Genomic DNA, 14,731 nt, shown 5'->3' on the forward strand with positions numbered 1-14,731 from the left:
GCACATTTCTCTTAGCATTCAAAGCAAAATCAAGAAACACAGACACTTCATGTAAGCTGTTTCTTTCAGCTTAGAGAAAGCTTAGACATCTGTAGAAAACGGCTTGGGAAGTGCCTTGTGTAGACACAGCTATCCCTCTTTGCAATATGGATCAATATGAATCATCTTCAAAATAGAATACAGGCTAGCATAAATAGAGGATAGGAAAAAGCACACAATGACGTGCCTTTGTAAAACAGTTTCTAAAAATATCATAATGAAAGCTGCTTTGCTACTTTATTTTTAATATCTGCTTTTTAAAGCAAATTCTTTACCACAGTATCAGAATCTGAAGCAGCTACTCACAGAAAAACAGAAAAAAATTAGAGAATTACTCTTTTTTATCCTTGGTCAAGAATGATGAAGATTACTTATAACACTAACACTTACTTGGGTTAAAGCCACTGTCTATCTTGAATTATCCACAGATTCACATGCTAAAATGGAAAATAGTCATCTCTCTGATGAATGGTACCACAACCTCCAGGCACTTGTTAAAGAACCCAAGGTTGTTAGCAGGCTAGGTGAGAGGAATATCTAGCTCTAAATTCCTTTCTAAAATTAAGAGTAAGGAGAGGGAGAAAAAAAAAAAGAATGGCAACATTGCATAGAGCTATTTAAAAAAGCATAGCTGAATACAGATTAGGAGCTCTCTCTTGACTTCAGAATTCATTCCAAGAAGTGCTTTTAAAGTTTATTCAATTCCAGAGTACACCAAGATAAGTCCACAGTGAATGATGACGTAGTCTTAACAGAATTAAGGAACCTGCTTGCTACCTGTTGTTCTGTGGAGCACCAACTACATATTTTGGTAAGGTACTACCTTTCCTGTGGTGGTTCAGATAAAAACCAAAGCAAAACACTGAAGTTTGTCTAGATCATGACTACTATATATGTGGTTTCTCAAGTGTTCCTAATATTGATGCAGAAAAATTTTTAAGAGTCAGATAATTCCTTTTTTCAGAAGGAAATACTTGGAAGGCATATGGGAAACACACCTCTTGGATAACAACAGCTATCACAACTATGGCAACAACTATCAACAACCCTGCTCCAGTTATCAAGTCTCCATGCACCAGATGTTTCTCTGCAATTAAACATCCATATCATGCTGCTGTGGCACACTGGCAAGAATACACATGATCCTGTGCTAATAACAATAGTTATAGGTTATTTATGGAGCCTCCCTCAACAGCTCAACACCTACAGCAAGAAAGAGCATGGAGAAAAGCACTCTTTATTCCTTATATGCCACATGGCATAGATTAAAAGAAACATTTTTAGTATTTCACTTCCCTTTCCTCTGAATTACACAACTGCAAGAAAAATAGTGCATAATTAGGATAAAATCTCCTACCACAATGATATAAGCAAAGAGGCTCAACCTCAGACTCAGCCCTGGGGATCTGAATTTAAATAGGATATATTTGGGAATAGGAAATAAAGAGAAAAATCTACAGAATCTGATTAGTCAAACAAATTGTAAACAACCAGATAAATTTAGAAGCATGTTATATTACCTGATGTATTGTTTCACCCACTTTTCACCAAAGTCTTAAATATTTCAGGTAACTCAGACTCTTAAAAAGCCCAACAGTCCAAATGCATTGAAGTCTAAAGATCATGGTTATCATTAGTCTCAAATGAAGACACTGCATGAGGCAAGATTAGTTAGATGAAGCATGGAGCTGTAAAAAAATATGATACTGCTGCTTCAACTGCTCTGTCCTAGAGTCCAGAAAGAAAAAAAAAATAAAAAACTTAAGTCTTAACTTGGGACTAATATAAAAAATAAAAAATCAAAAATCATTGTAGGAAAGGGGCAAGAGGTAAAGAGGACAAGTATGAGATTTTCAGGATCCCAAAGGGACCATACATTGATGTGCAAAATTCCAGGAAGTTGAGATTTGCTTTGTAAACTCCCTTGTGGTGCTTCAAGCCTTCCCAGAGGGAAACTAGCTTGGGACTGAGAAAAGAAACTATTCCTACTCAATCCCTAAAACTCCTACTCTCTCTAAAGGTAAAACTGAAGGCTCACAGTACCTGAAGGGCTGCATGTTGCAGTATTTTATGGTGATTTTTCCCTCAGACATCCAATAACATTTTGGAATATCATGGTGCCCAAGTTAAAAAAAAAATAACAGCCAAACCACACATACACAGAAAACTAACAAACAAACAAACAAACAAAAAAAAACACCTAAGGAATTTTATCTAGGAGTGGTATGCATGCATCAAGAAGCATCCTAAAGGGGTCAATTACTCTATATAGTAACTAGACAAAGATTTCAGAATGAGGTTTATGTAAAACAGCTGAAAACAAGAAAAATCTTGCAGCCTCCCACAGAACATTTATTAAGAAGGCCATTTAAAAATTGAGATCTCTTCCAGAGGAAGATCTGGAAATCCTGGATCTAGAACTGATTTCATATTCACCTGGCAGAAAAAGCACGAAACACGTGTTTTTTACATAGGAACAAGTTGACTGTGCACTTAAAGCAGACATTTGCTTTGTTCACAATCTATCAGTAAGAGCATTGCCTTGAAGAGGAACATCAGAACAAGTCTCCAAGAACTCATACAACTTTGTGCTCAGCATTGAGCAAATCTGGAGCAGGAGCTATGTAAATTAAAATGAATGCTAAAACTATTCTTAGATTTCTACAACAAGGTTGACATTAAAAACAAGAAAAATAATACACATATATACAGATGTCACTTATGATTCCATCACTGTCTACTTAGTAGCAAGAATTCACAGCATCAGAGGATGGTTGAGGTTGGAAGGGACCTCTGGAGATCATCTAGTCCAACACCCCTATCCAAGCAAGACCAACTAGAGCAGGTTGCCCAGCATCTTGTCCAGCCAGGTCTCTGGAGACAGCAGAAAAGTATCCAGAGATTAAGTGCAGCCCAACAAGCACTACTGGTAGAAAGGTTGCACACTGATGCAGATGTCACACATGTAAAACCAGAAGCAGAAAATACAGAGTCAGCTGTTCAAAGAAATTTAATTTTAGTCACTAACAACTTTAATTATCTACAGTCATTCATTTCTCTGCCTCTTAAGTACACAGTGGGCATGGCTACTTTTTACTGTGCAGCTATATAGTATCTACACAATTTTCCTGCATGACAGCCAAAACTTGCTTTGAAGGAAAATATTATAGGCTTTCCAACCTATTTATGCATAGGCAAATTTACTCTCTAAGTATCACTACTACTGAAATTTATTTTATGATGACACATACTAATAATAGAAAACTGTTTCCAGCTAATTTTTTATATTCAAGCTCACCAAATTTTGTGAAATGTTAAGGCCATCAGAACAGTAAATAATCAAGCCAGGGCAGTCACAATGTATCATCTAGAATATTGATAGGCTTACAATCTAATAAAACTTGCCTCATGCAGTCAAATGCCATGTAAAACCAAGAAACAAGAATGTGTGTCATACCCAAGACTGGGAAACACAACTGTGGGAAACAGGATCACCATCATCTTTGAGTGCTTAACTGGAAACAGTTCTATCAACCACACTGAGGAAGAATGATCAAAATTTAGCTTCTTCCCATCTATGTTTTGTTTAGGTTACAAAGATCAAAGAGTGTCTGGGAGAACAGGAAAAGCACATGCTCTGATAGCTAGGAATTCGTTCCAATCTTGCTTCTTGCTATGATTTATTTCTCAAAGGACAAAACAGTTGTCCTGTTGCTACAAACAACAACAAAATAGTAGAGACTATTAGATGTAAGGCAAAAACCAAGCCATGCCATAAGGACAGGGGCTCTCATCCATTCTCTACCAAACACCTATACTGCAGCACAGTGCAAATTTGAGAGATTATAACAATGGAATCCAACTTTTGTTGTCACAAAAAGATAAAGAAAACGACTGACAGAAAATGAAATCACTAATTAATTGCAAGGTCAGAGGAGGGACATTTGTCATCTTTGGGTGACCCAAAGCTCAGATGAAAGCACTAGATGAGCCTCTGCTCCCCAGAAGGCAAAATCTTGCAGTTCTTTATCATTTCCAATCTTCTCCCAGCTTTTCAGGGCCACTTGGGGAGCCTCAAGTAAATTGCTGAAAGATAGTACCCTACATCTATAGGTACATAACTACCAGTGTAAAGACAGAAAGTATCTTTTGGCAACTTGCTTGATTGGTATTTTGGTGGGGTTCATTTTTTGTGGGTTTTTGTTTGTTTTGTTTTGCTTTTATTCTACCAGCAGTTCTAAAAACAACAGGTCCCTATTCTGCCTCTCCTTAAGCCCAGCTCTAATGCAGTCCCCATTAAAGCCTTGATTAATGCACACCATTTTCTTCCCATTAAGGTAGATAGACTGCAATTAGATAGTAAAAAGAAAAACAGAAGTGTAGCTGCAAGCTAAGCCCACACAAATCTGACTTTGAGATAAGGCACACTTAAAAGATGAGCTACAACTTGCTCATATAATTAACTGAAGAAAAATATGGGAGGGCCTGTAAGCTCTTGGTGTTCTCATATCTTTGCTGCCTTTGCAAAAGTTTTATGGAGATAAACCAAGTTATTGGTCTCAGGTGAGCTTTTATTTAGAAATAAAAGGGATTTCCCACCCACTTTTTTTTAATCAGCACAGTTTATAACTCTAGATAATATGAGACTAGAGTAAAGGATTTCACCTTATATATATCATACCAATCTCACACATAAGTCATCAATGGGGTGGGAACTTGCAGAAACTCATGCAACACTTCCTGAAGTAACTCCTGAGCAACTGATAACATTGCTGATTAGAGCAACTACTAAAAACTGCCACCATGCATTCTGCCACACATTTGCTAACACCAGAGATTCAGCATCTCCCTCCAGATTTTGCTAACAGCAGATTCAGCATCTCCCTCCACAGCCTGGAGTAGAGATCAAATGCTCTCCAATTATTAAAGGTCTGGCTACCCACCTCACACTATCAGCCAGACCTCCTTCCTCCAATTTATCTCAGCATTCTGCTACTTTACTTTTTACAAAGTTATCTTCAGTCACACCTTACCAGCTCAAATTAAACAGCATTCAGTGCAGAGAAAACTGTAAAGAATTGAACCATTAAATTCTAATATTTTATTCTCAAACAGACTGATTTGTGGGGAGGAAGAATGGCCCAGATTTGGCAGGGAAGGAGAAGGGCTCATACTTGGTACAGCTAAGGACCTTCTGCCCCCTTCTTTACCACCATGCAAATCAAACCCAAACAGAAGTGGTATCAACAATCCTGAGTTTATGCTAATTCATTTATTTCCCTATAGAAAAGTTAATCCTAACCTTTAACCCTTAAAGGTAGTTTAAAGGAACTGACAGCAGATATAATACAGATATATACCAGCATCCATTCATGGATAAATCTGGCTATCATTTCTTGTAACTTTTAAACAAGGCAAAAGTGCAATCAACCCAACATTACTACATGAGACATCCAATTTCTAAATTAATAATATATAGAAATATCCTTATAAATTTAAACACTTATAAGCCTCAAATATCCAAAATACTTAGTTCATTCCACAAAGACAACTACATGCTTCCTCAGAGTTCCCCTCACCTTTGCCCTCCACTGGCTGCTGCTACTGTTCATTTTTCACCAGCTGTTAAACTACTCAGACCCATATGGGAGGCAAATGAACTTGGCAAGCCAGCAGACTCAGCAGGCCCCAGAACAAGAAGCACAGAGCTTTTTGCTGGCCAAGCACAGTAATTCCCACCTCTGGTGTTCATCAACACAAGGAAGAAGCAAGGAACACATAACCAGAAGAAGCTGAGCAGAGAATTAGCAGCTAGATTAAAAGCAGGAAGAAAACACTACTCTGCATAATAGCAGTGAGGCACTAGACCAGCTTGGTTACTTGTGAAATCACACCCTAGCCTTTTTTATTCCAGATGAACACACAGTGTGAGTACAAGCAGATGATCCACATCATCACTTACACTGCTGAGACACCCCTGGCTATCTGAAGAAACAAAGCTGTCAGTCAAAAATAAGACAACACATCTAAGTACTGTCACCACCTTTGCTCTTCATTCAGAAAAATGTCTGTACTTAGTAAGCTTGTTCTGTAAATGTGACAATGAATGCAATAGGAGGAAAACAAGATAACAAATGAAGTGAGTCCTCCACGTCTACTTCTGCAGACATGCAAAAAGGCATATCACATGGTCTGCAAACTTTTCTGGTAGAGATGTCAATCTCTCAGGAAAGCTTTGCATATACAAACCACACTACCAACTGTATGTATAAAAACAAATAAATTTGGTAAACACCTTCTAAGTAGGGCATGAGTCCTAAGAGATTTAGAAATCTCTTGTTTACTCTGAGGATAAGCTTTAACCATACATTTGAGGTCTTGTATTTCACAAGGCTGAAAAACAGATGAAAACTGATAAGGTGTTTCTATTTTTAGGTTCTACTTATATCAAGATAAGGGAGCAGCATAAAAGGTGACAACAAAATTAGACATGTAAAATAATTCACAACCCTTTGCATTTGCCACTCTGCTCCTAACTCCTCTCTGTTCCATTACTCTGCCAGGCTAAATGTGAGGATAGGTCTAATAGGAGACAATAGAAACAAGGTGTTGAGAGGAAAGGCAGTCAGAGAAGAGATCCCAGACAAGACAAATCAAACAGAAATTGGATAACAAAAGTAGCAAGCAATTCACTAGGTAAAAAAACCATTGTGTTACAATGTTGGTGTATTTCCACCAGCAAACTTGATACCTATAGGTAATGTTCTATTTTCATGGCAATGTCACAATGCTCTTGGTAGCATATAGATTCATGAACTTCCTGGGCATGCATTCTCTCTCCACAGCAATGCAATACTTCACACTGCCTATGGTTTCTACAGAACTACATCATTCTACCTCATTTAAACTATAAAAATTCGCTTCCTCAGTGGTTTTCCAGACAGAGCCATACATCTCACTGAACTTGAGCAAGGTCACATTCCAATTACAGCAACAATGAATGGCCGGAAACACCCACGGAAATTCATGGATCCTTTATTCTATCCATACAGCTGGCTACTGAACAAACCTAAGGCTTCCTCATTTTGTTTCCAAAGGAGGAAAGAAAACATGAGAATACTGATGTCCTGAAAATGCCCTAAGCAGATACAACCTTCATACTGAAGTTCATCGTAGACACGTCCTATGAGACTCTTCTCTTTCATCAAAAATACATAATGGCCTTGCCACCAGGTTTGCAATGTGAGTTTCCAATTGTGTTTCTCAGTTTTAGGAGCGCTTTAAAATCCATTCAGATTAGTTTCAGATATTCAGCATTTAGTATTTTAACATCTTCCAATATTATGTGAGCAAGCAATTATGTACTCAAAGTATCCACTAACTGTCATGACCATGCTTCACCATCATGCTGTTCATTTGCAATGTTAGATAAAATTCAACCAGCCATGAAAATCTCTTCAGTTCACTTTCTTAGAAGGAACTTTTTAAAGTTAGTTAAACCAACTGGGAATCCTCACAAAGTTTCATTAGTGAAAACTGCTCTAAAATTTTATTTCTAACAACTTGGGGTTTTCCTCAGTTCCATTCAAGAGGTGATACTCAAGATGTGAACACTGACCACTTGGACCAGGCTACAGACTATCCAAGGACTGCATCTTTGTGACCTTTAGAGCAGCACATGACTTCTTTGCCAGCTGCTACAGCTGTTGAAAATCCTGCTGTACTGGTTATAACCTGCAAGGTGCTGGCAGCAGAGGGGCTGCAGGAGTAGCTCTGGTGGGAAAGGGCCAGTCAGGGGTTGCCCTGCTCCAGGCCCAGCTGGTTCCAACAGTACAAGCCAGACACAGCTGAGCCTCTCAGCACAGCTGACACCACCTCTGGGAAAGTGTATTTAAGGGTAGAAAATGCCACAGAACAAAAATAAAAGAGAAGCAGCAAAAAACCCACAACATCAAGATCAGAGGAGGAGAGGGACAGAGGTGCTCCACGGTGCCAGAAAAGGGACTCAAGGGAGGATCCAAGCCAGGTGGATATGCCCTGAAGGAATTGTACCACATGGAGAGCCTGTTCCAAAGCAGGACTGCTGTCAGTGGGGAGCTTATGCCAGAGCAGAGGAAAAACGGGGGATGGAAGGAGCAGCAGAAAGAAACTATCTTGCACCATGACCCCTTTGCCCCCTCCTCACCACATAGGCAGGGGCACAGGAGTGAAGTTCAGCCTGGGAAAGGTGAGAGAAAAAATGTTACTTTCATGTCTGTTTTTCTGTCTTAGTATCTCACTATATTTTAACTGGCAACAAATTAAATTCAGTTATTCCAAATGAAGCCTATCTCACCCAGCACAGTAACTCATAAGTGATATCCCTGTCTTTATTTGAAGCTACAATCTTATCCTACCTTTTGCTCCAGCCCCTGTAAGGAAGGGGAGAGACTGAGCAGCTGGGTGGGCACGTGGTGTTAGCCAAGGCTAACTCAGCACCCTGAACATAACAGTTTTAACCCAATCTTTGAGCAGAATGCAGATGAAGCAAGAGCTCAAACCAAGATTTGTGTTACATGGCACGAATCTCATTACTGCTGCTGAGTCCTGGCTCTGAAGGAGAGAAATACAATACAAACAGGATAAGTGGCTAACAAAATCTGAGTCAGATTAAAGACCCTTTTTTCATCTATCTATCTATTTATCCATTTCAAAAAGCAATGTAAATCACAGGCTTGACATAGAAAATACAATTTTGTGATCCAAACTGTGACATTTACATACAGAATAGCAAAAATAGTTACTAATTCATATTTCCCTCTCTCTTTTTCTTAAAGCTCAGAAAGCCTTTCAAATGCAATCCATAAGGCACAAAAATTTGTTCCAGGGTCATTTCTATGTATCCAAAATCCTACCTAAACTGTAATTAATATTTGAACCACTGCCAGGTTTTATACACAGACTTCTGTTAGGGAGTAGACAGGATTCATCAGCAGAACTAAACAGAATAAACAATACAATACACTTCTCAAGTGCTGCATTTCATCAGAAGTACATACTAGTGCCTTGTGTATCCACACAGACCTTTGTCCTGGGAGCTGTCATTGCTGTTTCTTCGTTCATTTTGTTTAGGTTTCAGGCTTCAAGAGATGAGAATTTGCTAATGCAAACCAGCCCAAATAATAACTTGGACCATTAAACTTTTAATCAAGTTATCTAATCCCTAATTCCAAAAAAGAGCTGTAACTGTGTCCTAGTAAAATAACTCTATTATTTTGCAATAATGCAAGATTGAAGAAATTACAAGAGAACTTCCCCAAAGGATTCATTCCCATCTGTGCTCAAAAAGCAATAAACACTATTCCTAGCAATGTTGATATCCTCTGTTAAAGTGCTCCAACATTCAAGAGTTGAAGTCAGTTCCCTACATACCAATACACAGTCAGAATGAAGATGCTCTTCCCCTTCCCTCTTCTCCATGCTTTTAAATCATTCCTATGACATATTGTTACACATTAAGCCAAAAACCAGATTTCCAGATTTTTGCTAACCATTCCCTAGTCAAAACTGAACATCAATCAGTACAGAAGGATGTAGTAAAGTTTAGGGTACTGAACTTTTAAGTTAGCTGCTTCAGATAAGTAAAAACAGGGATATGCACCAGAGTGCCTTTCAGTTCACATCTCTCTTCATGGGTGGAACAGAGGCACTGCCTCTCCTTGGCAGTCTCACTAGCTGATATCCATGGCCTGCAACTTGTTAAGTACCCCTGGATCTGGAAGACAAACTTCCAGTTTTCTACTCTCAACAGCAGGTGAAGGCATTAAATAAATTACTCGTCTCCTGTGTTACTCTAATACAGAAGAAGAGACCCATATGATCACCTAATTTCCTATTTATGTTCTCAGCCAGACTTAGAAGCCATGCACATTGACTTAATACTTCATGTGCTGTCATAAAGAGATAAAATCTGCATATGATACTTTTCCATGTTTTAAAGATCAGGAAATGCTTCAATAATTTGTATTTTGACTGGTACACAATCTAGAAGATGCCTTCATAGGAAAACCACTGAAGTGTAAAGTTATGCAGATTGCATAATCTTCTCTGATATGTTTCAGCTAGGTAAAATGTACACAGGTTAGAGAAATTGACAGGAGCTGTCAATAACATCTCCTGCATAGTTCTCCCTGCCTGTCTGAAATACCTAAGTACATCTTAAAACTATGAAGATTGTGCTTCCCAACGGGATAGCAAAAACATATTTGCCTTTGCTTGAAGTGATCTCTAACTAGCTTATAGTCTATCACTCAGTGATGCATGTCCTGAAACTAAACATACCTTCTATCTTTTCATTCATGCTTATTTTTAGTTAGCATAATACCAGTGTCAGGAACATCACTCAGTTGTTCTTAAGGCAAACACATATAAATGTTACCTAATACCCACTTACTCTTAAATTCTTTTCTCCTCTTTGAGCCAGGTTTTTCCCCTTCTATTTGTATTTCTGTAGAGCTGAATCATGCAGTTTTCTTCCCCATCTGAACATGCAAAGCTATCACTGGTTTCACAACAAACTTCCAGTGATGTCAATGTTATGCCTCATCCTCTCTGTTAACTTATCACCTCTGAATTCACCCCAAATTCTGTCTTCACAGACTTGACTGCTCTCTGAAAATACCTCCAGGTCCTCCTCAAGCAGATGAATGAGCCCAGCAAGGCACACACTATCTACATATTTTTTCTCACACAGAATTAAGGCATCCATGGCAAAGAGAATTTCCCAGTTATCTCGCTCATTACATACGTTCATGCCTCAGAATGAAGGCACTGCTTTTCACCTCCCTCAGTTAAACACATAGAAGTTTGTGACATACGAATTAAGAGAACAAGCAAAATATTTATCGTTTTTACAACAAAATGAATGAAGCTGCACTATATTGCTGAGGTGTGCTATTAAGAGAAAGGACGGAAGCGTTCATACGACACGCTGTGCACAGACCCCCCGGCAGTCACAGAAGGACATTTCGGGCTTTATGCTCACTGTCAGCATGTGCGCTCGTGATAAACACCGGGCGGCTCGGCGCTCCGGGGCGCCACCGCGCAGGGCCGCGCTGCGCCGGCCGGACAGAGCGCGGCCCCGGCTCCGCGGGGCTCGGCGGGCGGGCAGCGCCCCGGCCCCGGCCCCGGCCCCGGCCCCGGCCCCGCGGGCGATGAGCGCGGCGCCCCCGGCCGGGCCGGGCCCGCGGCGGCTCCCGCCTCCCTCCGCGCCGCTCCCGCTGCGGCCCCGCCGCCTCCCCGGGCTCCGCAGGCCCCTCTCGCCGGCCCGCCCGGCCGCACCTGCCGGGCCCCCGCCGCCGCCCGCCCCGCGCCGCACCGTTCGCGATGAGCTTGGCCGAGAGCTGCTTGACGAGCTCGGGAATCCGCTCCCACTGGCACTCCGAGCGGCACCGCTCGATCTCCGTCTCCAGCCGCGAGCCCGCCTTCCTGGTGGCCATGGTCGGGCCGAGGGGCCCCGGCGCGGGAAGGGGCCGGGGCGGCGGGCAGGGGGAGGCGGGGACGGGCGGCGGCGGCCCCGGGAGCGGCGGAACTCGAGAGCCGCGGCCGCGCCGCGCTGGCGGCCCCGGAGCGCCGGGAGCAGCGCCCCCTGGCGGCGGCGCGGGCGGGGCGGGGCCAGCGGCCGGGCCTGGCGGGAGCGCGGCCCGGGCTGAGGGGCGCTCCCGGGGCCGGACAGCGCGGCCGGGAGCCGCGGGAGGGGAGCGACAGCAGCGGGGACAGGGAGACAACGAGTTCCTATTGCGGCCGCCGCGCCGCTGAAGTGCCGCCGGTAGCGGGCCGCTGGCGCGGGCTCCGGCGGAGCTGCCCCTCAGCCCCTCAAGCGTGCGGCGGGGCGGGCGCGTTCGGCCGGTTCTGTTCCTCCTCAGGGGCGCCTTGGCCACACACCGCCCACCCTGCTACACTCCCCCCTTCCGCAAAATCAGTTCCTGCCCGTCTCTGGTCACCTCTTCGCCCACCTTGAAACCATTCACCCGCGGTCACCCGAGGGGTTTTAGTCTATCCAATGGCGCTTTCCCGTTTTCCGTGCTCACACAGGGTTCTCAGTAGCCGGCAGAGCTTGTACACCGTGCTCCAGACGCAGCACACCCTCGTGCCTTCGTCAAAAAACAGAGGCAGAGAAAGGGACAGAGATTACGCCCTATGTTTTGAGAAAATAAATGCATTTCCAACATTTGGCAAGAATAAAAACACTGGCTGAAACAATTCCAATGATACTGTGTATCTTAATCAAGCACTACATCACACATATGTGACATACCAACTCCACAAACTTATAGACACCTTGGAAAGCTGCAGCCATGACTGATTTTTACTGAAAAAGTAGCAGAAAGACCTAACTGGGGGAAAAAAAATCTCACAAATTGCCACTTATTTTCACAAAGTAAAGATACAGCCCATTGACAGAAGGAACAGGTTTCGCAGAGATATGGTCTAGCTACCTATATGCAGCATAAATTCAAAGGATTCAAGTGTCTCACTCCACATCCTTGGGTCATAGTGCAGATTTGCTTTTGCATGCATTGCACTCCTCTTGATCTAGCACCTGTTAGTCTTCAGAAATTCCAATTCGGAAGTCGAATTTGGGCAAAAGTAAAACTACTGGCTGTTCTATAAATAGAAGCGTTAAATATAAACATGGGCATTGGGAGAGTTGCTCGCATATCAGAATTTCTAAACAATTGTCTAGTTTGTGTGTGTTCCCACATACTAGAGACAGGCATTCTGAAGTTTTGCTTGGTTTTGATCACCAGTTGAAGCAGGAGAAACAGCACGCATTTTTTTAAAGATCTTCAGTTTCCATTGAATCTCTAATTGACAGGAAGGATCCAGGCTTATACAACTAAAAGCTTGTTAGTGTGTTCCCCAGCTATATCCTCAACGTAATAAATACCAATCTTGTTTTGTTTCCATTTTCCTTAGACCATCACAGCTATTACAACTCTATGACAGACATGGAATGTTTTGTTTAGTGTTTCAAGTAATTTACTTTTCATTCCCAGTGTTATTAAAAGTGTGACAACACAAAATTCAGATATTGTAATTTGCCTTTTAGTCAAGTTGCTTTTATAGCACCTTCAGGTTACAGTCCCATTTCAAACAAAATATTCTTCAGATTTTAAAACTGAAATTAAGTGGTAGCAGAACGTAACAGTGCTTAAAAAATACAATGGACTACTACTGGGTTGGGGAGAGGATTCAATAATGTAACAAAATCAAAAGGAGAAGTAAATAATAAAGTCTTTTTTTTGTGTACATGATTTTTTCAGAAGATCCAGAGAACATTAAACTGATTATAACTTGTTTTTTTTTACTGGGGAGAAAAGATAAGTTAAAAATTAGGGAGGAAAAGAATGATAATTCATAACGTTTGATATTATAGCTACTAGTTCTTTTACAGATAAGACTATGAAAACTAAAATTTCAACTATCTAAAAGAACGAATTTGCCTATGAAGATTATTCATATTGATTCACAACAATTCTAACACATTTTGCTAGCAGTGATCACATCATTTCACTAAAAGCTACCAGCAATAATATTAAAATATTTACATTACAGCTCATCAGGCTTATTATCTCAACAGCTCCTATTTATGAAGCGAGACATCTATGCAAAAGGAATTAGCACATTTTGAAATGCTTAGGAAATCTGCTTTAACATTAATGAAACTTCCATACACCCAAGACGACTCTGAGAAAATTCCATTGTAGATAACCCATAATGGAATACACTAATGGGTTTGGAATGAATAGCAAAAAATTAATAGGAAAAAGAACCATGATCCTGCATATTTTGTCAAATGTCCCTTATTTTTTTCAACCTTAAACAAAGTGTTGTTTTCTGGAAATGGCCTATTTATGACATTGTTGGGGCAGACTAAAGCAAACATGTACTTGGCTAGAAATAGTCTGCTTGTAAGGTGAGGCTGCTGGCTAGCAAATATAGATACCTGGTTTGTGAATAGGAGGGAAATTCAAAATGCAGGAAAACTAACTAAGATGTATTGGTCAATCATTTTGCCTTATGCCACTCCAATCCCCCAAACACAGGAGGAAGAGAAGTAGTGGATTGTTCAGTGCCATTTCATGAGCTTGATATGAAGAAACAGGGCCTTTCACTACACAGCTCTGCACTGTGGTGGTTTGGCCCTGGGTGGATGCCAAGTACTCCCCAAAGCCACATGATCATTCCTTTCCACGAGTGGGCAGGAAGAGAAAATATAACAGAAGGCTCAGGAGCTGAGATAAGGGCAAGCAGAGGTCACTCACTGATTACTGTCACAAGCAAAACAGACTCAATTTGCAGATATTGAGTTTATTACCAACCAAAATCAGAGCAGGATAATAAGAAATAAACTAAATCATAAAAACACCTTCCCCTCACCCCTCCCTCTATCTTGGGCTCTACCTCCTACTCCCCAGCAGCACAGACAGACAGGGAACAGGGCTTGCAGTCAGTTCATCACCTGCTGTTTGTGCCACTGCTCAGGGACAGGAGTCCTTCCCCTGCTGCAGTGTGGGGTCCTTCCCATGAGAGACAATTCTCTGTGAACTTCTCCAGTGTGATCCTTCCCATAAGCCACAGTTCTGCACAAACTGCAGCAGCGTGGGTCCCTTACACAGGATGCAGTCCTTCAGGAACAGACTATTCCAGC

At 41.5% G+C, this 14,731-nt stretch overlaps 1 protein-coding gene across 6 annotated transcripts in view; it reads right to left on the reverse strand.

Moving 5' to 3' along the window:
* TTC7B (tetratricopeptide repeat domain 7B) overlaps positions 1-11,647 on the reverse strand; it is a 120,477-nt gene extending 108,830 nt beyond the window's left edge. For 5 of the 6 annotated variants that reach the window (XM_079309266.1, XM_079309269.1, XM_079309268.1 and 2 more), the window contains exon 1: positions 11,396-11,647. In XM_079309266.1, the coding sequence (XP_079165392.1) occupies positions 11,396-11,516 (121 nt within the window). In that variant the 5' untranslated portion in view covers positions 11,517-11,647. Of the gene's footprint in view, positions 1-11,358 lie in introns of all 6 variants that reach the window. The other variant, XM_079309267.1, reaches the window with a different exon arrangement.
* Positions 11,648-14,731: the final 3,084 nt, after the last annotated feature.

The sequence above is a fragment of the Erithacus rubecula genome, assembly GCF_903797595.1.
Source record: "Erithacus rubecula genome assembly, chromosome: 6".
In the NCBI taxonomy this organism is placed as follows: domain Eukaryota; kingdom Metazoa; phylum Chordata; class Aves; order Passeriformes; family Muscicapidae; genus Erithacus; species Erithacus rubecula.